General features: G+C 42.8%; 1 protein-coding gene across 1 annotated transcript in view; it reads left to right on the forward strand.

The window, feature by feature from the left end:
* Positions 1-26,017, forward strand: part of LOC119161145 (nose resistant to fluoxetine protein 6-like) — a 195,389-nt gene that overhangs the window by 22,149 nt on the left and 147,223 nt on the right. Inside the window, exon 2 of the mRNA XM_075876715.1 lies at positions 15,697-15,908. Coding sequence (XP_075732830.1) covers positions 15,697-15,908 — 212 coding nt within the window. The remainder of the gene's footprint in view (positions 1-15,696; positions 15,909-26,017) is intronic.

Below are 26,017 nucleotides of genomic sequence, written 5' to 3' on the forward strand. Positions count from 1 at the left end.
GAAGCAGCGCACAGATTCAAGCACAACAGGAACGAAACGGACACCACTGCACTTGCATCTAGTTTATTATGCAGAAAAGACACGATTAATATACAACATGATAGTGTGTCATGTGTAGTGGGTAAAACGTTAGCGAATCGATCTTTTCTGGTGCAATTCTCCTGATTGGGTATTCGATACGCCCGGTCAGTTAGGGATCTTAAATATACGCTAACGGGAAACGTCATGTTCACGTGGAATAAGCAGGCGCAGTGAAGAACGCGCACAGTTTTGGGTGAGTGTGAAAAGATACTTTAATTACATTGTAGATAAAGCAGTGTTCGAATCATCATCTTCTTCAGCCTGACTACGTCCCCAGCAGGACAAATTCCTCTCCCGAGTTTCACCAGTCAACTAGGTCCTGTGCTTGCTGGTGCCATTTTATACCCACAAACTTCTTAATCTCATCTGCTCACCCAGCTTTCTGTCTCCACTTACCTGCTTGCCTTCCCTGAGAATCCACTTGGTTACCTTTAATGACAAGTGGTTGTCCTGTCTACGCGCTACGTGCGTGACCCATATCAAGATCTTCTTGATTTCAACTCTGATATCCTCAACTCCGGTTTGATTCCTGATCCAATCTGCTCTCTTCTTGTCTCTTAAGGTTACACCTACCATGTTCCTTCAATTGCTCGCTGCGTCATCCTCAATGTAAACTGAGCTCCTTTCTAAGTCTCCAAGCCTCTGCTCCGTAGCTAAGTACCGGCAAGATACAGCTGTTATATACCTTCCTCTTTAAAGACAGTGGCAATCTGCCTGTCATGATTTGAGAGGGCTTTCTAAATGTGCTCCACCCCCTCACATCTTAATACATAAGAAAGAAGATGACAAGGACTTGCAGAATTACAGGCCGATCAGCTTGCTTTCCTTCGTATACAAGGTATCTACAAAGGTAGTTGCTAACAAATTTAAGGAAATACTAGAATTATATCAACCAAAACAACAAGCAGGATTTCGAACAGGCTACTCAACAATCGACCGCGATTATTTTATCAATCAGGTAATAGAGAAATGCTCAGAATACAACCAAACATTATACATAGCCTTCATAAATTCCGAGAAGGCGTTCGATTCAGTAGAAATATCAGCAGTCATGTAGACACTGCGAAATTAGTGCGTCGATGAAGCATATATAAACATCCTGGAAGAAGTCCACAGGGGATCATATGCTACCATAATGCTTCACAAACAAATACACAGAATACCAATCAAGAAGGCTGTAAGGCAGGGGGATACAATCTCCCCAATGCTGTTTACCGCGTGTTTACAGGAGACTGTCAGAGACCTAGAGTGAGAAGAGTTAGGGATAAGAGTTATTGGAGAGTACCTTAGTAATCTACGCCTCACTAATGACATGTCGTGTCTCAGTGACCCAGGAAACGAATTGCAACTAATGATTACAGATTTAGACAAGGAGAGCAGAAAGGTAGGTCTTAAAGTATTCTCCAGAAAACTAAAGTAATGTACAACAACCTCGGAGGAGAGCAGCACTTCGAGATAGGTAATTGTGCCTTGGAAGTTGTAAAAGACTGCATTTACTTAGGACAGGTAATGACCGTAGAGCCGAACCACGAGATTAGAGTAACTAGAAGAATAACAATGAGGTGGAGCACATTTAGAGGTGGAATATCTCTTACTAAATGTATCTCATCTTGGACTCCATGCTGAATAATTGACACAAATTTGATGGCTCATAGCGAACTAGAAAGCGCCAATACACGTAACCACGCGTGCAGTTGGCCACTTCTTGGTCGAGGACCAGTGAAGTGACTGATTTCATGATTGCCGTGCGTAATGTGGTTACACCTATTGATCTTCGCTACGAAAATCTCAACAGGGATGCAGGATTGCATTTCAGTGAGTCAACACTGATCCCCCGTGCACGCGCGGCAGCAGCAGCTCTTTCTACAAATGTAGCCTAACTCCGTGGTTTTCGTTGACGGCATATGCGAGGTGTCCGATTGCCGAATACAGTTTAGGCACATGCGCATTTAGTTTTTCGTTTTATTGATGGCGTTTTCGTTTTGTAGAACTCTACCAGAGGCGCACTGCTTTGAAGAGTATCGTAGTAGAGCAGTGAGCAAGTGCCATGCAGAGCTGTTCAATCCGTCCCTGGAAGGCTGCACGCATCCGAAGAGCATGTGGGAGGGTACCAGTGGGAAGAATTGTAACATGAAGTAAAAACCACCGAAGCCTCATTATTTGCGGTTGTACAGTAGTAGAACATATGTGAATTCCGGCGCAGAATTGCTGCGGGGCGGGCTCATATAAACAATCTCAACGTGACTGGAGCCAGACTACACTTGCGGATGATGTTATTGCGAACATGCTCACTGACAGAAGCAAGGAAACAAAACAAAATGAATGTGCAAGATATGAAGATGACTAGCTTTCGGCAAAGCACGGATGGACTGCGTTTGTGATCATTACGAGAAACGTGAACGTTGGTACTATGGACATAAAATCTAGAACGCGAAGAGCGACAAGCACTGTAGTAATGGTCTAGTGCGTGCCGTGCAGTCATCGCCATGAAAATGTGCACTTATGCAAAATAGGACTGATGCACGCCTATTAATGGTGATGACTGGGGGTGCGCAGCATACAGTTTTTAGTACTTACCGCTGTTCACACCTTTTTTGACACCAATAATAAATATTCTTTAGTTTATCGCATATTTATCTCTCGTTGAAGCAAAGTTCCCATCAATAGGGGCCTGTATGTGATCAGAATAGGATAATTTGCCATTGCAGTTCCGCTTCTTGTATCTCTTTAGTGCTATTACGCATGAGGTTCATCACTGGAGACGTGGGCGCGGCAGTGAACGTATGCTCCGACGTAATGATCACGTGATGCAAGCATTTCTGAGAAGGCGACTTTGTCGGCGGACTAGGAATGCAAATGTTCATTTCTTGATCGAGTATGAGTTCACACGTGGAACCTCTTTCTCTTCGTGAAGACGCAAACACCCCTGAAGCCTTCTCAAAAGTTACTTGGATACATAATTTCTCATTTTCAACCCCATCCTAGGCATGCTGATTGGGAAAATTGCCATGGTGAAAGTACCAGCACGCAAACAAGAATGAGAAGAGGTGACACAACTTGATGCAAGAAAGCATAGTGCGAATGCCCCACCGCAGAAGCCCAGTGGTTATGGCACTCGACTGCTAACCCAAAAGTCGCGGGGTCAAATCCCGGCTACGGCGTCTGCAATTTCGATGAAGACGAAAATGATTAAGACCCGTGCACTTAGATTTAGGTGTTCGTTAAAGAACTCCAGGTTGAATTTGCGGAGCCCTTCACTATACGGCAACTCTCGTAATCATATATTAGTTTCGGGATGTTAAATCTCAGTAATATTGCGAGTATGTGAAGAAGTGGGATTTAAAAAGATAACAATAAACGGTTGCAGGAAAGCCTATACTTAGCTTTTTCATTTCATTCTTTCCTGCCCACGTCGGCCCACGAAAGCTCGCCTTAAGCAGAGAGACTGACGTGTCTGATGAGTTTGCAAAGAGCTTCTTGATTGCAACTCTTCAGCAACAAGACCATGGACAGCGCTTTTCCTTTCCGATTTTCACTAGGGTTGTATACACGTTGAAGAAGCAAAGTTGTTTAAGCCGAACAACAAGATAGCGAACATTTCAAGTGATAAGTTATGTGGCGAAGCTAGAAAGAGGTTAAGCAAGTTCAACCTCTCACCGCGCCAATATCATTATATTTACACGTGTGAATAGGTATATACGCACAAATACAAACAGATGTATATACGCACAAATACAAATGCCACACAAGAAATAAAGCGGAGACATAACCCCAAAAAGAAAATTTTGTCTACAACCCTAGACACGTATACAATCTTGATTAAACTTGTAAGTAGAAACAGGCCTACATCAACCTATTTATCCTATTTATTTTCATAGGCTTGAATATAAGCAAGGAGCCACAAGCTACATGCTTATATGAGCCACAGGTTCTCAGGAACCTCATGCTCTCAGAAAATTGTGTTTCCTTTGCTAAAGGAGAGGAGTAATATTCAACTAGCAAAAGCAGTCTCTAGCATCGCAGATGGTACCAGGGGAGTCGAAAGTGGGAAAGGGAGTGTAAGAAGAGCGTGGTTGCATGCTTCCACTGCTTTTGACCCTGTCGAGGCGACGTTTTCACGGGACGCGGGGCGCCATAGTGCTCCGCTTGGGTCCGCAAGGAAGCTCCCGAGCCCATGTTAGGCGGGCTCGGCTTGCTGCCTTGTCAGAGTGGCGCCCGGGGCACTTGTACCCAACTTGCCCCACCCTAGTTGCGCCACTGCGTACAAGCACCTAAATCCAAGTAGTCAAGGATTCTCACCTTTTTCAAACTGCTAGAGCCGTGGTCCCCATACAACCCGTTTCCTTCAAAACGGCAGCCGAGCACAGTAACCACTGACAGCAATTCTGTAAAAAAACCATAAAAAAGGGAAAGGGAAATTTTTTTCTCAGAGACTCGAACACGCGTCTTGCCAATCGACGGCGCGCCCGCTACTAGCTAGACAGCCCAATTTACTCGGCCATAAAGCCAGCCAGGTGCGTAGTTATTAGATTTCTGTTATCGTTATCGAGATACTATAGTGCAAGACGCGAGTGGTAGACGCGACTGCGTTGTGGAAAATTTCGTTCTAGAACGTATTTTTTGCCAGGCATAAACAAGGTTGCGGGTTCAAATCAAAGCTTAGTCTTCTAACTACTTCGATCTTTGAGCAATTTGCAGGTTTTCGCCTAGTTTTCTTTAGACTATCTTTGTTGTCCCGAAAAACATGGTGTGATTTCGGTGGCTTTCATGACGTCCCATTGTGTAACGTTTATTCTTAGTGGGAATATAATCGGAAGTCTCGATGTAAAAATGCTGCTATTATGAGGTGCAGTACACATTCCAGAACTTGTGCCGTTAGAATTTTTGGAATTTCCGCCTCTAAAAGTTTTTATCGTCGAAAAATGACCTTGTCCCATTGAAAACGCGAGATTTTCCACCAATGGCCGCTAGGAGCGCTGATCAGTCAATGTCCCGTCAAGGAAACAAACTCGTAAATTGTCAAGCAAGTATTTAAACAACATCAGAATACCAAGTAAAAAGGAAACATCGGTTAACAAGATTGTGAAGGAAGAAGAGAGGGACACGTGGAAGATGGAAATGCGGACGAAATCATCACTGGAGATCTACCGAACTTATAAGCAAGAAATTGCAATGGAAATGACCTACGATAATTCTCGGGGTAGTTCTCTGCTCTTCGAGGCTAGAATGGGAGTATTGCAGACCAAGACGTACCGAGCAAAATACGAAGGCACAGACACGGTATTTAGTGCGTGTAGAGAGGAGGAGGAAATGGCTGAACGTTTGTAAATGTTCTGTAAGGGGCTCCACCCTACAGTTGATTATAATGGCGCCAAATTTTTCAAAGCATTGTGGTTTAGAAACAGTGAAGACAAAATCGACTTTAAACAGGTAAAAATAACCAGGAGGAGGCTAACTGAATGATGGCTAAATTCTAGGCGCGAGTGAAATTCAATCCTGAAACACACAAAGGCAATACTTAAATTTATGGCTAGATGGCGTGAGGCACCGACTGATCTAAAGGGCACAGCCGGATACATACATACATACATACATACCTACATACATACATACGGTTTACATACATACATACATATGGTTTTGGGACGTTAAACCCCACAAATCAATCATTCAATACATACATACATACATACATACATACATACATACATACATACATACATACATACATACATACATACATACATACATACATACATACATACATACATACATACATACATACATACATACATACATACATACATACATACATACATACATACATACATATATCCATCCATCCATCCATCCATCCCTGAAAGCTTGATAGGTTTGTGCCAAAAGAATATGATCAAAAAAGTCTCTACAGAGTCTAGATGCACTTAAGCCTTTCATGAAACATATTTCGTCAGTAGCCGATAAGCTCACGTCAGCGCAAGTAAGTATAGCGGTACTGCACTTATGTTGGTCTAGTAACACATGCAGTTAACTGGACTTGCTCATGCGCTCATGCAAAATGAATACCAGCTGAAATAATCAACCCAAATTTTTGTGCTTTCTCGTCACTCGAATATCTTTGCGGAACTGGAAATTCATGGGCTCACAAACCACAGTGCGGCGCAAAACATGTGACACCCCAATACAGCCATCATCGTCTAATGCATGGTCAGACTGATCGACAAGGTCTACGGCAGCTTCCGTTCGCTGCGAGTCACATCAACTGTCTTATCTTTTCTGTATTCATACTTGGCACACTAACCAAGCGCGATCCAAGGTGTGAATCACTGACAAAGTGGCAAGAGGAAGTGCAGGCAATCGCTAAACACCCATTTTCCCGCTCTTCACTCAATTCAATATTGACAAAGTAAGTACTAAATATACTAAAAATACAAGTAAACAAAATATGAGTTCTTTACACTTCAGTCAAATTTCTCGTCGTTTAAAAACTTTTGAAATACAGCAAATGCGACAATACAGGTAAGCGTCACTTCGCTGAAAAAAACAACAACAAAAAAACATGATGCCCGGCAACCGCTATGAGAGCACATGTCTCCTGAAAGCGAAACTAGGGCCCGTATTAAAAAACGCTCCTTCACTCAAGGGCTCCCCTCGTTTTGAAGAAGTCAAGGCAGAGCGTGCTGCTCCACTCAAGGAGCCGCTGCATTTCATGAACGCTCCTCCACACTTCCTTCGCCAAGGGAGGCCTCGGAAGTGCTCCCTCCACTTGAGTGAACTGCATAGGCCGAGAAAAGCACCTGATAACGAGCGTATTCCTAATTGTGGTTAAGAAATGCCTATCTTTGTATAATAAATGAACGCTTTTCTTACTCATTCTTTTTTTATAAATTGACATTACAGCAAAATACATGCATTTAGAGTGGTAGCATGGTTTCCGTAAGCCTTGAGCCGGTAGAGTTAGCGAAGCCCCCGCTTCAAATCTGGCAACAGTTGCGCCCAGGCAGCAGCTGATGGCGTTTCGTCTGCTGCTGAACGTTTCCACGTGCTTAGTTTATTTCGTCTCGTATGCGTCTATTAATTGCAGTTTATATTTACGGTAGTGTCTGAGTGGGTGTTTGAGACCCTGCTTTCGCCGAGGTGACTAACGAACTACATGAGTGATGGCAGGAAGCAGAACATATGGTTTGTTGCTTTGTTTACTTTCGCTTTGCTGAGAGCCTTCTGCTCACTAGTGTAGCCAGCGAACGTGTAACGCGGTGGAGTGAGTAATTTCTACTTTATATCACATTATATTGGTGTGCTTTTAGAATTCACCTCCGACAAAGACTACTTGTACATGAATTCGTTTTCGAAGCGGGAGTACGTGAACAGTTCCTGATTTCAGGGGACTGTGCTATGTTCATTTTTCTCATTTGCTGCGAATTTCAACGTTGCACTTTCGTAGTTGTTCCTCTGCATGCAATAGAAATTTCGGAAGACAATGCTCGCAACTTCTATTCAAGGTTACACCAGAGTGGCGTTGATTTGATTGATATGTGGGATTTAACGTCCCACAACCACCATTTGGTTATGAGAGACGCAGGGTAGCGTTAAAAAGTAGGCATGGTACACTCGTGGCTGAGCGTTCGAATTAGACTGCTATGCAAATTAATAAAAGTGATCGTTTGGCTTTCTTCAACTACTTTCTTTAACTTCCCGTTCCTTATGCTGAATCACTGTTTTTTTCTTATCTAGGCGTGGTGTCTATGTTGCTAAATTTAAAAAACTAAGGCATCCTGTGGTCCTGATAACATACCAAACGTATTTCTACGACGATATGCTTTATCTCTAGCAAAGTTTTGGGCTATTATTTTTCGCTGTTCTTTGTTGTCTTCCCAGCTGCCCAGTAACTGGAGGATAGCCCGCGTTGTACCCATCTTTAAAAAGGGGTACCGCTTAGCACTAGGAAATTACCGTCCAATCTCACTAACTTCACAATGTTGTAAAATTATTGAACACATCATAGCTACTAATATAAACAAGTATAGTGAAGAACACTCTATATTAACCATTTATCAACATGGTTTTCGGAAAAGATTATCCACCGTAACTCAACTCATCACACTGTTTCACTCTCTTGCATTAAACATCGATAGACACGGTAGGACAGATATGCTCTTTTTAGGTTTCTGCAAAGCCTTCGATAAAGTTCCCCATAGTAAACTCATTTCCAAACTTAGAACAATAGGTATACCCGAAATATTCGCTTGTTGGATTTCTGCGTATTTAAATAATCACGAACAGTACGTTGATGTAGGGGGCCAATATTCGGACTGTCTTTCGGTCACATCAGGCGTACCACAGGGCAGTGTGTAAAGCCCTTTGCTTTTTCTATTGTATATCAATCATATGGTTGATGTTACTCACCCTAGTGTAGAAATAAGATTGTTTGCAGACGATTGTGTTTTGTTCAAAGAAATACGTTCCACTAACGATTTCAACGATCTGTGTACAGGCTTTGCATTATATATGAATGGTGCAAAAAATGGCGAATGTGTCTCAACGCGAACAAATGTATATGCCTTCCAGTGACTCGCCAAAAGAATCCACAATCGTATACATACATATTAGGGTCGTCACCACTGCAACAAGTAAACTCCTACAAATACCTTGGTGTGCCACTCACTTCCAACTTATCTTGGTATCTCCATATTGATAATGTTTGTTCATCTGCCTTTCGTAAACTATGTCTTCTTAAACATAAACTTCAAAGTGCTCCCACGAATGTTAAAATACTTTCTTACACAGCCCTTGTGCGGCCAAAACTAGAGTACGCGAGCATAGTATGGGATCCTCATACAAAACGTAATAGACACACTCTTGAGCGTATTCAAAGAAAATCTGTTAGATTTATATTCAACAGGTACTCCAAGTTAGACTCACCCTCAGATTTAATGCTAGCCAACAACATTCCCTTACTGCAGATGCGAAGACAAAAAGCTAGATTAGAATTCCTTGATCAACTTTTTAACAAAAAAATAGCTCTAGACTCATCCCCGTATTTGACACCCCTTAGTAGCCGGCCCACCCGACACCACCACCCAAAAGCCTTGATCCCATATTTTGGTCGCACAGACCTACTGAAGTATTCGTACTTTCCAAGAACCATATGTGAATCAAACTGTCTTACTAATACATGTCATGAATGAACTAACCTACCAAACGACCTTCTTCGCCCTTTATTGTTTCGTTTCGCAATTATTTTATCTGTATGTGTATTACTACCCTGCTTGGACCTCGAGTCTGCAGTATTGAATAAATAAATAAATAAATAAATGGCGAAAACATCATGTTAAAGTTGTTTTCTTCAATTAGCCGCATATATAGTCAGTTAAAAATGTGTGTTCGTGTTTCTGTGTTTCAATTTTAGCATTTCAATTTCCAAGTATGCCTGAGAAGGCAGTTATTTTTTCCGTCTTCTTTTCGCCCTGCATATGTGAATGCTCTAACATGACAGATTCGCATAGACGTATCCTTTAAATCTTTGTAGTTCCGTCTCCATGTTCACACAGCGGCCCCGTCTTAAAATTTTTGTCCCGCCTCCTCTATCTGCAAGCTCAGAAGCACATTCGTTAATAAACAAATAACCTTTGCACTAAAGTTTTGGCTTTTATTTGTAGAATATGATTTCCGGGAATACCTCTTGAAAATATTCGTGGTTTCGGTGCTTCATTCTAAAACCTCGGCGGTACATAATTTATAGGAGATGTTTTTTTTTTTGAAATAATAAAACTCAAGGCGCTTTGACTTTTGGTGCTGTTCTGTCTTAAAAACAGCCGTGGTGGTTCACTGAACCTTGAAGAAAGTGTCTTCAAGAAACAAAGTATTTTACTTTGCAGATTTAATGAAGACTAGTGCAACTAAATGGTAAAAAATGCTCAAGAGTATTGGAGACATCGCGGATATATCTGGTCAAACCCCTGTAAATAAAGTATCCGCTATTGTTTCAACATTAGCATGTGTACACGCTGGAACCACGCCATCTCAGTTTCATGGAAGGGGAGTGGTGGTGCTGTATATAAAACAAGCTTGATTTTGTAGAACCGCTCTCTTGTAGAATCAGAGACGAGGTTTTTGTGATCCTGTTTCATCCTGAAAAGATGAACATGATGATAATTATGCATTCAAAAATAAACAAAGTAGAAATTGCGAATGGCAAAATAAACCTTTATTACATTTCGCTGATGAGGAGCCATGTGGCAACACAAGCGTGCAACTGCAAAGTGGGCATAATGAAGCATATGCAGCTGACACACTGTCGAAATAAATTTAGAGATTCTAAGACATCATAAATAAGTTCGAGGTAGTAGACACCATAGTGTGTCTTATGCAGTGCAGTTACACGCATTCACTGCAGATTTCGTCCTTTTGTGTACAGTCATGCAAACTCTGCAATGCATTGCGAATACGGCACGTTTTAGGAAACCTTTCCTCTGTGTTTTTCCGTCAGCAGCCTGGCCCCTGCACAAAAAAGGCAAGACATAATATTAGTACAATTTTCGGGATGAACTCATTCATTATATTTCTTGCGTTAAAGAACCGACATGGTTGAGTTATTAAGCTTTGCCTATTTTGACACCTGTTTGGCTCAGGCACTTGGGGAGCTCACCAGGCATATGTTTATGTAATTCGACAACCTAATTGCACGAATCAATGACGTAGACAGCAATATCTCTTGGGGGGGGGGGGTTCAACCATAAAAAACCATCTTATATTGTATCTGCTGTATTTCTATTTCGTATGTTCCGTTTTTACAAGACACTCCATGCATTCTTGTGTGCGTGCACGTTTCACGCGGAGCACGAGCCTCTTCTTGATTCTCTAAAGCTGGGTGTGGTTGTTCATTGGTATTGTGAACTGCATAGACACTGTATATCGAAGCTATGTTTCACGCGTAGAAGCAACAACAACACACTTATTGATCCAGCTGCATTGTGTTTTGTTCTTCCTAAACTGTCTCTAATAGTGATCTGACCTGAGCAATGGGAAAATGAACAAAAAAAAACAAGAAAAATAAGAACTTACTTTCTCGTAGATACAGACGATCATCTAACGAAAGTGTTCTTCGTCGTATATTTCGGCTAGGGTAGCAAAGATTCACCGGAGAGGAAGCCGCTCAGGAGTATGGTGAATGCAGCGCATCGAAAGTTTGCTATTACATTTCTTCTCAGCTTGTTTGTCCAGCTTTCGCGCCACGCTAGAAATGGTGTGGTGTGCAAGCTTCATCGAAACACTTGAAAGCACTGGCATCCGCAGTAAGTCTTGGATCACTCGCACGACAAGTATAGGCACGCCTATAGGCAGGTAATCATCTGGCTCATGCACAAAACACAACACATCAAGGCACTGGTGAGCGCTCCGCTTGACACCACGCCCGCCTGTCCCGGCGCCACAGTAGCCGTTGTCGAAGCGTTAACAAGGCAGCTCTGTAGTGAACGTGCTCCGTCACTGTTGAAAGAACGTGGCGGTGGCAGCCAAATTGATCGATAAACGCTGTCAAAGTGAGACGGGCTCCGCCATGGACGCGATGTTGGCACAGAAACTTCCCTCGAGGGACTATTCAAGCTAGCTCGATCGCTTCCTTGACAATCTCGAGGAAACGCTCGAGATTTTCTCAAGTGAAGGAAGCGTTTCAAGTGAAGGGCGGCTTGTGAATGGGAAAACGCCACTCAAGGAGCGTTTCGAGGGAAGGGTCGAGTCGAGGAGCGTTTGTGAATACGGGGGTGAGGTGCCAGGGATGCCAACCTATGATGACCTTTTATCCCTAGATTAACCCCTACATTCTCTAGATAACAGAAAGAATCCCCAGATTATCTTTTTATATCACTGTTCAGGCTATTGACCCTTTACTAAGTATTAAGATAGTGAGCTCTCTGGCAAATCTCTTCCGAATCTTGTTAAAACAAAAAAGTGCATAATACCTACTAGTAAAGTGTTGCTTTTTCTAAATGTTGTGTGGAGTTGCACATAAAGTACACGCAGATGGTACTAGTAGCTATAGACGTCAAACTTTGTAGTTTCACACACACGCAGCGCCGTCTATCGGCGTAGTTTTAGGTAAAGCAAAGCCCGACTCCTTTGCACAGTTTGCTACGCAACCAGTTACAGCTAGCGCGGGGGAAAGCATGATTGGACTAAATATTCGGAGTATTTGCGTATTGAACACTGCGAAAAAGATCTATGAATTTCTCTCTTCTAATCAGACGCATCGTCTAACTGCCATAAAGTGCTTGCTGGTTCACTCGCCAGAACGAAAGCGAAAACGATTGAGCAGACGCAACGGGTCCGTCTTCTACGAAGGAAGACCTTAGCTGACGCTATCAGTACGTTATGCGTTGCTACGTGCGTGAAGGGCTTCAGTTTTACCGATTTCCATAGCTTTCACGAAGCAATATGGCGAGATCGCTTGATACGGGCAGTTGCGAAAATGTTTGGTCAGCGAAATATACTCGCCTTCTCCCGAGCCGGTCCCATGAGAAATGGTGATAATATGAACCTCCTGTTATTTATTTGATTAGCCTTGACGGATAACCGTGGCAACTTTGACTACGAAGCCGAACAGATGTTCTGACCACGGTGCCCGCCGTGCAACAATAGACTGATGGCGCAGGCAATGAACATCGCAGACGCCGTAACCACCGATATCCTGAAGTGGTTGCCACCACACAATATCACAGACGTAGGCTTTGGAGGCTCAAACTTCTGACTTTTTTTCTAGCAAATGCGAACGCGTGCGTCGGACAGGTAAATAAAAAAATCTTTGTCGTGACCACAATCACGATTTTCCCGCCATCGGTCTTTACGATTGCCGGAGTTGTCTCCGAGGCCTCGGTTTTGCATTTTTTTGTACACCGAGAAAGTGGACGTGCATGTATCCCCCCTTGCATAATATTCAAATGGAAGACAATCATCAAGATAACATTCTGAGATGCGTAATCAAACAGTTCAACGCACAGAAAAAGAAAGATGGATGGAGAATGAAACTGCAAAGGGTTAAACTGCCAGGGTCATTTGTGTCGAAAAAAGTGAACTTCGTACCACTGATTGTAAGATACATTGCTCATGTATGCACTTCATCGCTATGCCTAAATTTAAAGCATTTACGCGTACAGAACCCGAGTCTGAGTTTTTGCCTCGAAATTGATGTCATGCGCTGCTCTTTTGCCCCTAAATTACGAGTTGTAGCACGTGGAATCGACTGAAACATCTTTTGCATGGTGACCGCAGTTCAGTCTCATGATATTTTCCCACCTTATTGAAGCGAGGTTTGATTAACCGAAAAACTTTGCCAGGGGCTTCATCTTCAGAAAGCCATGCCTCAACACCTGCGAAACAGGAGGGCCTATGCACGCTCGCTTGTGGACGGCTCCCTTTGCACTACCCAGTTATGGCAAGCGTGGCGATGAGGGCACTGGTGGTGGCTTGTTTCTTAGCGCCGCCCTGGTAGAGTCTTACGTTTATAGATTCAAAAATTCGGGTCAACTACAAAAGCTCCTTCCTTGTACTTGCAGCTTGTGAAGTGGCGATTTATTTTCAGTTTTCACATGTGCAATCTCTGTCGCAATATTTTTTAGTAAATAAGCGTGGGCCCCCTTTAACTGGCTGATAGCCACGCCTTTAATGTGTACTTCCGATCGGCTCCCCGTTCAGCAGAACAATTCTGTCAGGTTTTTCTCTCACGTGAAGGGCGCGACGGACACACTAAAACACCCCAACAGTCTTCTCGTTTATCTTCATCACGCCGTTTCTGCCATACTGAACCAGTACCGCATTACTTATTCTTCAGTCCTGCTTTCGTTTCGTTCCTGTCTAAGCCTCCTGGTTCAGCTATTTCACATGGATACATAACTCGGCAAAAACTGGCTGTAAACAGAAACTTGGCACATGTTTACAAGCACTACAATAAAAATTATGTTTGTTTCATAGAGCAGCAATCAATAAAGGCGCTAGTGTTGTTAGCGTGCATGCTTGAGCTCTTACGACGACAGAGTCTCTTTTTTTTCAGCGTTTCGCATATAATATTGTCGCGTTACAGAACCATTATACCTTTTACTCGGCCCAGCAGAACACCGAGACTCTTAAGCAGGCAAAATATGAAATAGCCAAAGTTATAGCTTTATGAAAACTTTCTAGCTGAAAGAGCGTGATCATTTAGTATTGCCTTAATTATGTCAAGTAAGGTTATTTTTATAGCCTTATAAAAATCTTGAGATTGAATCTGAAGGACGCCAAAGTCCTCAAAAAAATAGAAAATCCCTAAATGTAGGGATAAATCTTTAGGTTAGGCATCACTGTGCGGTGAACACTGTCTCAACACACTACCTGTCCTCGATCAATTGAAATCGAGCGCTTTTAACTTCAGCGTGTGTTCGTTGGAAATTGATATTTACTATAAATACAACTTTACTAAGATTATTATGCAGCTTTGTTTATGCTTTTGTCACTCATTATTCACACAACTGTAGCAAGCCTCTAAATGACTACTTGCGCACGTGTCTCAATACATCCACGCTTCGCCGCTTTCCCTAAAAACGACTCGCCGAGAAAGCCAGCTGCCACAGCCGCCAGCGGTTGGTGATGTCGTCAGCACTGGGAATGCGGAGAGCCCCCCGGACTTGAAAGTCTAAGTGGTGTTGGGCGGCGGCGCTTGAGAGGGGAAGAAGAGGCGCGTGTGCGGCGTCTTTTGATGCTTGTAACTTAGTTTTGCCGTCTTTTTTCGAGTCCCCCTGGCACCCGGTTTTTGCGTAACCATTAAAACACAGAGGCGTGCGCTTTTTCGAGCGCTTGTTTGGGACAAACATGACTTTATGGAAGCTTAAATGATCAGTTCAAACATGGAAATCATCAGATATGCGTTTTCCGAATGGCATGATTCCCATGCAACGCTCATGATGCGCCTGCAGCCGTTTTGTTATAACCAGATGTAACAAAATTCATATGATATTAGGTTAGCCTGCAACATATTTAACAGTCGATCATAAAATGCCAATCATGACATAGATGTCATGTATGCCATGGCTTACATGCCGCGGTCTTGGGACGCTCGTGGCCGTTTAATTGAGTGCATATATACCTCAATTCGTATGGCACAGAAGGAGGGTATCACAAATGCAAGTAGTATGTCGCAGCATGTGAATAATTTTATGCAAGTCAAAGTGCGGTATGATTTCAATGTGACGTTCATTGCGCGCCACGGCCTTTTCGATCATTTGCTTGATATATACCAAAATTTTTATGGCTTGACGCGACTGCGTGAAGAGCATAAATGACAGGCCGTAGCATGAAATTCATGCAATGCATGTCATGTACAGCCTAATTTACATGCCAAGCTCATGGTACCTGTTTCACTAGCTTGATATGTGCCAATGTATGTCGTGACATGACTGCATGTGACATGATGGCGTGACATGACTGCATATATCTGTATGTTTGCAACGGTACAGACATAGTTGAGTTTTTTCTCGTGGTACTGCCGGAATTTTTGTAAATAAGTCATGTAGTTGAGAGATGTTTTTTACAATGTGGAAAAAGGTAACCTGCCGTTATTTTTGTTTTCTTGTGCCTCCCTCTAAGCAGTGGTGGACGCTACAGCGAAGTACCCAAACGGCCTTTTCCAGATGACACTAGCTGACCTCGGGGCTTACGACGAGTGTATTGAGACGGTGGAGCGAGACACGGACGGAATAGTGCAAGTTCGGGGTCAGTACTGTGATGTGCAAATTAAACTGACGGATAACAACTCTGCCGTTGATGAACTCACGCGGGCCGTTACCTTGTCCAACGCAAAGGTAACTATTATTTCGTTACATACTTATTTTTTCATTATTCCTAACTACCTTAACGATCCATTATAGCAGGATTTCATAAGCAGTGCAGACCGACTGCTGGTGCAATCCTATATACAAAGTTCATAATTCTTCCCTTTTTCTATGAATGGGGGAGCGTTAAAGATCTACAGTTCATGGGGCCCTATTGATGAAAACATTCAAGAGCCAATAGAATATTTTATTTCTTGTACATAAACTACACTTGTGCCACATTAACTTATCAGATGACAAGACAAGATTTTGCTGAAAATTTCTTTTTGTTGCGCTAACCAGCTGTCAAGCAAACGTACGTTTTTCACAAATGACAATACGGCCCGTCCTACTACTCGGAGGAAATAAGGTTCTTAACAGCCACTATCCCCTTTCTGCATCGTCAGCAGCAGCCAATCACAGACGCCAACCCCTCTTTCTTCCCGCAAACACACCTCCAGCCCACTTGTTTAATCGTAGTAACGCTTTTCTGAAAAAATAAACCACGTGCGTCTTTGTAGAACTGGGCGGTAAATTATTTGCTATAATTACGTGACGAATGCATCCAATTTTTAAATGCGAAGCATTGCTTAGCGAAATTCGGTGTCTTTGATCTATCTATCTATCTATCTATCTATCTATCTATCTATCTATCTATCTATCTATCTATCTATCTATCTATCTATCTATCTATCTATCTATCTATCTATCTATCTATCTATCTATCTATCTATCTGTCAAGCCGCCTATGACTTTTAGCTCTCGTGGCTGTTTCAATAATGGTATTGACACAAAAATTGGTATAGCATAACATGGCTGTATGACGAGCATAAGTGACGTATTAACAGGAAAATAATGACATTTATGTCACACGCGTCATGATATAAACTTCATGGTCTTGCTGCTCTTGCGGTGGTTTTCTTGGCATGACATATTCCAAAACTGGTATGGTATGACATGACAGCATGATAAACGTAAGTAGCAGACCGTATAACGTGAAAATTATGACATGTGTCGCATGTGAAACATTACTACATGATACGCTCATAGTGCGGTCGCAGTAGTTTCGCAAGCTTCTCATGTACAACATTTGGTGTTACGTGACATGAAAAGATGACTTAAGTATATGACTGGTGCTAACATTATGATCATGACATGCGTTTTATGTAAGAGCATCACATGCCACACTCATGATGCACTCGCGGACGTTTCGCTTGCTTCACATATACTAAATTTAGTATTACGTGACGTGAGCGGATGACGAAGGTATAAGACTTGTGCATGCATGATAATCATAACATGCGGCCATGTAAGAACATGAATACATGTCACGCTTATGATGCGCATGCAGCCGTTTCACTAGCTTCACATATATCAAATTTAGTATTACCTGACGTGAATGGATGATGAAGGTAAATGACAAGTCCAAACATAATAATCGTGACATGGTAGTCATATACGGCATAGTTTACGTCTGCGCTATAAGGTTGTGGTGATTTTAAAGTGACATATCAACCTTCCTCATTTGTGCTTCGCATATCATCAAATTCCACTGTACGTAGGATCTGCCAAGTTTTTCTTCTATGTTTTCAAATAAGCATCGTCCGTTTCCTGGCGGCTGTCAGCAGTGTTTTCATAGAGAACAATGTTACGGTGCCTTGCAGTAGTTTGGCGAAATCCACGTTTCATTGTATGTTACGTAAATGTCATAACAAAGAATAAGCTATCAGTTATGGCCGAGCACCTCACCGCGTCAAGCTACGTTTTCTGAACCTAAAATACATCTTTTAATTATTACCAGGAACTTGAGAAAGAGGAGGTTCAACACAGCTAATGAGGAGTAGAAAGCTTCAACAATACTATAAAAAATATTTACATAGACAAGGCCTAAAATTGATTGAACTCTTTGCGTGTGAAAATAAATATAATTCGTGCTGGAAATTTAAAACATGATAAGCGCCATGCTAATATATTTATTTGCAATCTGATCAATATGTGGGATTGAACGTCCTAAAACCACCATATGATTATGAGAGACGCCGTAGTGGAGGGCTCCTGAAATTTCGACCACCTGGGGTTCTTTACCGTGCACCCAAATCTGAGCACATGGGCCTACAACATTTCCGCCTCCATCGGAAATGCAGCCGCCGCATTATTTGCAATCTTACAATACACAAATTTATGATTTCCAGGAATTTGTAAGAAAGTCTACAAGGTATTTTTTAACCAAGCTCTTTCATTTCCAGACTGATTTTGTCACCTATTCTGCTTCCACCGCTCGTCATTCCAGGGAATATACACGGATTGAAAAAATAATTTGTTTTTCTCTCAAAACGATTTCTGGCGTTGTCAATTATTACTTCTGAATATCAGTTCGCGCCACGATGGTGAACTAGGAGAGCGTAGTTAGAGGAAGCCACTTCTACTGGGCATGGTGGCGGCAAAAGCGCGAGTGAGAGAAAAAAGTCTGTGATCACGAGTGATGATTAAAAAAATACGATTACTTATTCGGTAAACACTGTTGCGGGTTTTACCGATTCGTCGGATACGTAATGGCATTTTGTCACCCCATATTCCTGAAAACGTTTTGAAATTATGGCTGTTGGAACTATGAGAGGCTGCTGGGGATTTGTTTAAGTTAGGTTTTATTCAATGTTGCTACAAAAATAGGACTTTATTACATCCTCATGTGCGAATGAAAGTATGAACAATTCATTATTTGTGATGCACTTCACAAAGCACCACGCGAGTATCTGTCTCGGGCTATATACGGGAACAGTAGTAAATAACAAGACCCTACCTAGTGCGCAAACGTTGTTTCTTCTCCCACCCTTTGGTAATCCGTTCACAAAGCGTGCTGAAGTTAATACTTATTGTGCCAGTTCCACGATGTGTAAGTGCAGGGTAAACTTAAGCAAAATTCCCGTGAATCCACCTAGGTAGTTGCCTTTCTGATGAGTGAACACAGTGTTTTACTGTGAATTTCAGTCTTATTTAGACACTTGCCGGACGGCATCAGCACGGCCTTTCAACTGGCTTCTAGCGCCAGTTACCACCTGGAAAGGTACTGTAAATTCAGAATCTGCTACCGACGAAAAGAGTGCCTGGCATCAAATTTTGGCTAATTTGAAAGTTTTCGGGCGTGCACAATCTTCTATAACGACAATACATGTAGGCATACAGAGACTTTTCACTCCAACACTGCGAAGTGAAACGAAATTCTCATCAAAAGCGCTCCCCATTTACTTTCTTGTGTGCCGCTTGCTCACACCAAACATATGGTAGATTTAATAAAGTTGTATTCGATTCCATTCAGTTCACCTATATTGACATTTTGCAAGCATGTGTGCACAGCCCGGAATTTTCGCACATGAGCATTTTTTTTCAATAGTGCTAGCATGTTTATTGTCGCTGTGTGATTGTAACTCAGTATCGCAAAGTTTCTGCTATTTCGCAATTGATAGTGTTACTATGCTTACTCAAAAAAACATAGTGCGTACTTATTCACTCGTTCGGTAAGACAATGACTGCAAAAAAATTATTCCTAGTCATTTTTATGAATTGTTCTAGAACTATAGAAGGCGAAAGCTGTCTCAGTGACATCACAGTAGACGTGGTCATTTTCTAATAAGACTGAATCTTGGGCTAGTTACTCGTACTTCACAATGATCCGGCACCGCAACCACTGAAAAAAAAGATCACTCATTGAACACGGGAGTGTATGCTTAAGTGGCTTCGCGTGTTCACAGTTATGGGTGTGAAGCCAAATTCAAAGAGGTTAGTATTCTGAACAAACATAGCAACAAGTCTGTTAGAGGGTTGAATGAGGCTTAGTACATTGAAAAATGTTCTGGTTCATGCATTAGTTAATCATCAGTGACGTTGCCTCATTGTAAATATGACTTTTCAAATCAGCGATTCTGACTTTGATATGTATGTAAGCACGTTTCTTGTTTTAGTCGTTTCGTTTTTGTTGGTACACAACGAATTCTGTATTCCTTCAGTTTGCGCATGCGGGAAGCTCAGAGTGCTTGTTTTGAAGGGTGTCGTTTTCAAAAAAAATTCAGTGGTGAATTCAGCGCTGTGTTTTTTGTGTGCCTTCTTTCCCTCTCCTCGTGTGGTTTTGCTACCGTTTCATTATGAAGGTTTGATCCTCCCCCGCCCTCTTTCAAAAGCCGTCGGCAAGTAGCGTGGTTTTGCACTGCTTCCTAGACTGGAAGCACTGCGAGCTGTCGGCGCCCCATTTATTTTTGCACCTTTGACCAAGCGACAATGTCATGTGACGACGTCTTTATCCGACATCACCTGATGTGACGACGTAATGATGCCTCACCTTTCGGTGATTCGTGAAGCCATAACTACTTCATAAGGTGATCAGATCAGGAGGTTATGAATTTCTCATCATTCATGCCGACGACAACGCTGGGGTATGCCTACGCCGATGGTAAATATTCTAGTTTCGTGAGGCATCTAGTGAGCATCGTCACTATTTAGCATAGTCAGAAAACAATGCCGCTTGGTGATGGAGGCTCCTGAGAATACTTGAGCCACATATTGGAGCCCAGCACACAGCCAAGAATTTACGATTCTCAAACTAAGCCATAAATATTTCCATCTTCTCACGAGATTTATAGCCACGCACCTAAATGACGGCACCATGAACCAAAAATCTACTGCTATTGGTGGATTTGAGCAACGTGAGCTTAAAACCTCTGGCGCCCGCCTTGCGATGCCTCTACATGTAGGTGCTCGCACTCATGCTGAAACTATGTCACGCGTTTAAGAAAAAAAAAGTCTAAGGGCTGAGCAGTGAATGCGATAGCAACAATTTAGAATGCCATGCAAAGAATGGAACGCATATCCAAACGTTCAGCGCGCTGCTCACACATTAGCCTAATTACACACGAAAACATTACACACAGAACGAAAGCGAACTAACAACGTCCACAGCTTGACACTTAACACGATGTTCGAAAAAAATGCGCACAAAATATGCTCGCAGGTGCAGACAGGTCGAGCGCGAACAAACAACTGCCTAGTTGTAGCATCGCTCAATTTGAAAAGCGCGCTCTTTTTGGAAGTGGGGACTTCACAGAGAGCGTACTGACCTTCGTGCGCTCAATAACTACAACGGAATCACATCATTTAAAGCGAAACACGTACGATTCTCCCCCACTGCTTGAAAAGCTCGTGCATGCACAGGCATCACATCCCACGGGGTAAAATTCGCAAGGGAAATGAGAGCAGGCCCCACCGCGGTAGTCTAGTGGCTAAGGTACTCCGCTGCTGACCCGCAGGGCGCGGGTTCGAATCCCGGCTGCGGCGGCTGCATTTCTGATGGAGGCGGAAATGTTGTAGGCCCGTGTGCTCAGATTTGGGCGCACGTTAATGAACCCCAGGTGGTCTAAATTTCCGGAGCCCTCCACTACGGCGTCTCTCATAATCATATAGTGGTTTTGGGACGTTAAACCTCACATATCAATCAATCAAATGAGAGCATGAGCTCTCATTTGATTGATTGATATGTGAGGTTTAAAAGCATGAGCTTTTGCACCATGTCGCTGGTACTGCTGGGAACATGCTGATCTTAAATCCGAAGCATTTCGTGGCTAACTTCGGTGACTTTGGCCGTATCTATCTATCTATCTATCTATCTATCTATCTATCTATCTATCTATCTATCTATCTATCTATCTATCTATCTATCTATCTATCTATCTATCTATCTAGCTGCCAACGACTTTTATCTCCCCTGGCCGTTTGGATAATGGCATCTGTTGTACCAAAATTGGTATGGCATACATGACTGTATGACGTGCATAAGTGACTAGTCATAACATCAAATCCATGACATGTCTGTCACGAATGTCAGGATTTACATGTCATGGTCTTGCTGCGCCTGCGGTAGTTTCGTTCACATGACTGCATGGCAACGTAAGTGACAGGCCCCAACATGAAAATCGTGACATGCATGTCATGCAATATTATGACTACATGCCGCGCGGATGATGCACTCATGGTCGTATCGCTAGCTTCACATACTGCAAATTTGGTCATACATAATGTGAATGAATGATGAAGGTATATGACTGGTGCAAACATGATAGTCATGACATGCGGGTCATGAAAAACTTGACTACATGCCACGCTCATGATGCGCTCGCGGTGAATTTGCTAGATTTACATGTACCAAGTTTGGTGTTACGTGACGTGCATGGGTGACAAAGGTATGTGACTGGTGCCAACATGATAATCATGATATGCGTGTCATGTAAGAACACGACTACAAGATATGCTCATGATACGTTCGTAGGCATTTCGCTGGCTTCAAATATCACAAATTTCGTATTACGTGATGTGAATAGACTACGAAAATAAAAGACACGTTCAAATATAATAAGCATGACATGCGTGTTATGTAAAACATGACTACATGCTACTTTTATTGCATGCTCGTGGCTAATTTGCTAGCCACCAAATCAGGTTTGCGTGACGTGAAAGGGTGACGAGCACAAATATCAGATGTAAACACGATATTCATGACATGGAAGTCCTGTACGACGTAAAATTTACGTCTGCCTCGTAACGTTGCGTTGATTTTAGTGTGACAATTCAACCTTCCTCATTCGTGCTTAGCATACTATCGATTTCACTGTGCGTGGTATCTACCAATTTTTCTGCCGAGTTAGGAATACGGCCAGTGGTATTGATGTATTTAAATAGCCTTCCGTTTGAACATTGAAGGAAGTGGGCTTTCTTGGCTCAGCTGGTAACACCGCGAGTGGCGGAGCGAGAGGTCTTTCACGCAATTCTGCGGGTCAGAAACATTTGTCTAAATTGGTTTTCTATGAAGCTCCTATACATACATGTAAACATATTACGGTACATGCGGCGACGAGAAAAACCAGCTTAGAGTGCCCTATATATGCTACAGGAATAAAAATGGCCCGTATCTGCATGTTACAATGCCAATATCGTCAAAAGACGATAGCCTTGCGTCTGGAGAGAGTGAACAATACGTTTATTTATTGGTCTGCGCAAGAAAATTTATGAATGGTATTCTGGAGGTGCTGCGTTACTGTGCCTCGAGCGTGCAGCGGAGGTGAACGAGCGCATCAAGTCATGTCAGATGTGAGACATGAGCGCTATCTGGCAGTTATCTTTGAAAAAATAGAACGTGGCGGGCGCGCCGGTCTCGGAGTTGATAAGGTGTAAAAAGCAGGGAGACTGGTCGGTACCAGCACCAATTGATTTGTGGAGTTTAACGTCTCAAAACCACCATATGATTATGAGAGACGCCGTAGTGGAGGGCTCCGGAAATTTCGACCACCTGGGGTTCTTTAACGGCGCACCCAAATCTTAGTACACGGGCCTACAACATTTCCGCCTCCATCAAACATGCAGCCGCCACAGCCGGGATTTGATCCCGCGACCTGCGGGTCAGCAGCCGAGTGCCTTAGCTACTAGACCACTGTGGCGGGGCCGGTACCAGCACCGTGTCATCTTAGCAAAGCGTTGGAAACACTTGCCGTTTCTGCAAGCGTTGCATGGCCAGCGCAGCGTTATAAAGGCTACGAACTTTAAAATGACTTATCTGTGCCTTTTCTAGTAAAAAATACGCATACATAATATTGACGTGTTGTTGCGGTGCCTCGGATATGCACAATAATTGCTTTTTAATTGCCATCGCACAAGTATAAACGCTGAATCTTGAGCTATACTGGTGAGTGCTGCGGATGGGGTTGGCCGTTTTGGATATCGCCTGGTGGTTTTTAAGGTATCGTTAAGAGCAGACAAAGAGAGAGACCAAACTTTTTGCGTCAAAAGTCCCCAAGAAAGACTTTCGTCTTTAAAAGGGTGCTCAAGGCCATGACGCAGCCTGACAACCTGTCAAAGCGTCTGGCTTCCTTTTCATCCTACTTGCGTAATTTTCAGCGGGCTCACTGGTACGAAAGGAAGAAAAAGGTGCTCAAAGTGCATGGAAGGTTCGTGTAACTCCGCTCGTACATGATAGATTCTCAAAATCTTTTCGGCAGTCGATTCACCAAGCCATCAACTTGTTTACCGAAGTCACTCGATGATTACTTGGAAAAGTCAGCACACATGTAATAGCTGAATTCTTGAAAACTGATTTTTATGATGGGGTCAACTTTGATACCGGTACGTCATGTTTGTAAATTAATTGAGTTAATCATTTCGTTACGAACACGTGCTTTCATAGCATGAATATAACCATAATTATCAAGAGGCCTTATCCATGCGCAAAATAAATTTAGAAACAGTGCAGAGCTCACACTAGTGGTTCAGAGCTCCAATCAACAGTGAAGTTTGTGTTCGACCTAGCAATGCTTTGCTAGTAACGTGGACATTTTACACTATGGACATGTCACGTGACTAGCATTACATGGCTTTGGCGGGAACATCCTATCCTTTGACTTACTCGGTGTTACGCAATTATTTTTTCCGGCACTGTTTACTATGAAATGTTGCATGATTCCAGACATGTGAGTAGCTCTTTTGTCATGTTACGTGATTTTAGTCCCGTGACTTGACGTTACGAGATTTAAGTCACGATAATATAGAATCCTCAAGCATCGCTTAGTGGTGGTACAACTCCAGACAGGCAGTGCCATCTCTGGCACAAAAATAGAAAATAGGATTATACGTCGGACGTATTCTGTCCTATTCACTGCACTGCCGCTCGCTTCCGTGCCCGGTCAATGCAATCATGCAGTACTTGCAGTGCCACCCAATTTACCGCTTCGAAAACATCTCTCAGCTGGACAGGGACTTCGAAAAGCGAACTTAATCAAAACTGAAAAGTTAGTCCATCATGTTTACGATATAAAGCAAACAACAAATGACAACTACACCCGACCTATCGCGAAATACTTTTCCGAAGTGATCAACATTGCCGTGTAAGACGAAGTAAACATCATTTAATCCAACGTTGAAAATGACTAATGCTTTGTATGCACTGTAAAATGAGCCACGCACATGATCGATTTTATACGTTGTCGGCAAGTAAAAACATATGACTGTTGTTTTTATGTGCCTACTGGTAGTAGCCGACGCGTAGTCATAAACAAACTTTCAGGGCGTGAGAAAAACAAAGATTACATGACCATGGTACTCAAAAGCCTGACAAGGTTGTAGTACAGTCCTGAGAGCCACAGGAGCATGACTCGCTGACTACGCCACGAGGCAGCCATTTGAGTGGATCTCTTTGTTTTTAAAGACGATAGTCTTTCTTGGGGACCTTGAATGCCAAAATTTTTGTCTGTCTGTCTGTCTGTCTGTCTGTCTTTCCGTATGTCTGTCTGTACTATTGTCTGTTCGTCCACACTAACGATATCCTAAACGGCACCCAACGATACATCAAACAGTCAACCCATTCGCAGCGCCCACCAATATTGCACAAGTTTCAGCATTCATACTTGTGCGATTGCCAATTGAAAAGAAAATATTGCGCATAATTATGGTACCATTCCAACGCGTCGATGTTTTTTATGTATGTATTTATACTAGAGAAGGCACACAAAAGTAATTCTAAGGACCATGGCGTTTATCACGCACCGCCGAGAGTGCAACGCGACGCTTAGAAAGGCAAGTGTTTCCAACGCTTTGCTATCACAGCATGGTGGTTGCACCTGCCCGTTGCTTTGCGTTCTAGACCTTATTGCCTCCGAGACAGGTGCGCATCTTTCACCGTGGGCGCGCACGCCTTCCTTCGTTTTCGAAGATAACTGTCATATGGCGCTCGTGTCTAACGTGCCTCGATGCGGTCGTTCACCTTCGCTGCACGGATCGAGACTGTCTAACGCAGCGCCCCCAGAATTCAATTCACCAATTTTCTCGCGCAGAACATCAAGAAAACGTTTTGTTCACTCTCCACACGCAATACTATTGCCTTTTGACGACATTTGCAGTGAAACATGCAGATACGGGGCCACTTTTTGTGGCCCCGTATTGCACTTCCTTTTTATGAAACTATCAATTTTACAGGTGTATAAGACTTGGTGCGTGAGAACGGTTCAGTGTGATAGAAGCTGAACTTTCAGCACAATGTCATATCTGGCGTGCGACGTGCTCGTGTAACC

The sequence above is a fragment of the Rhipicephalus microplus genome, chromosome X, assembly GCF_043290135.1.
Source record: "Rhipicephalus microplus isolate Deutch F79 chromosome X, USDA_Rmic, whole genome shotgun sequence".
Taxonomy (NCBI): Eukaryota; Metazoa; Arthropoda; class Arachnida; order Ixodida; family Ixodidae; genus Rhipicephalus; species Rhipicephalus microplus.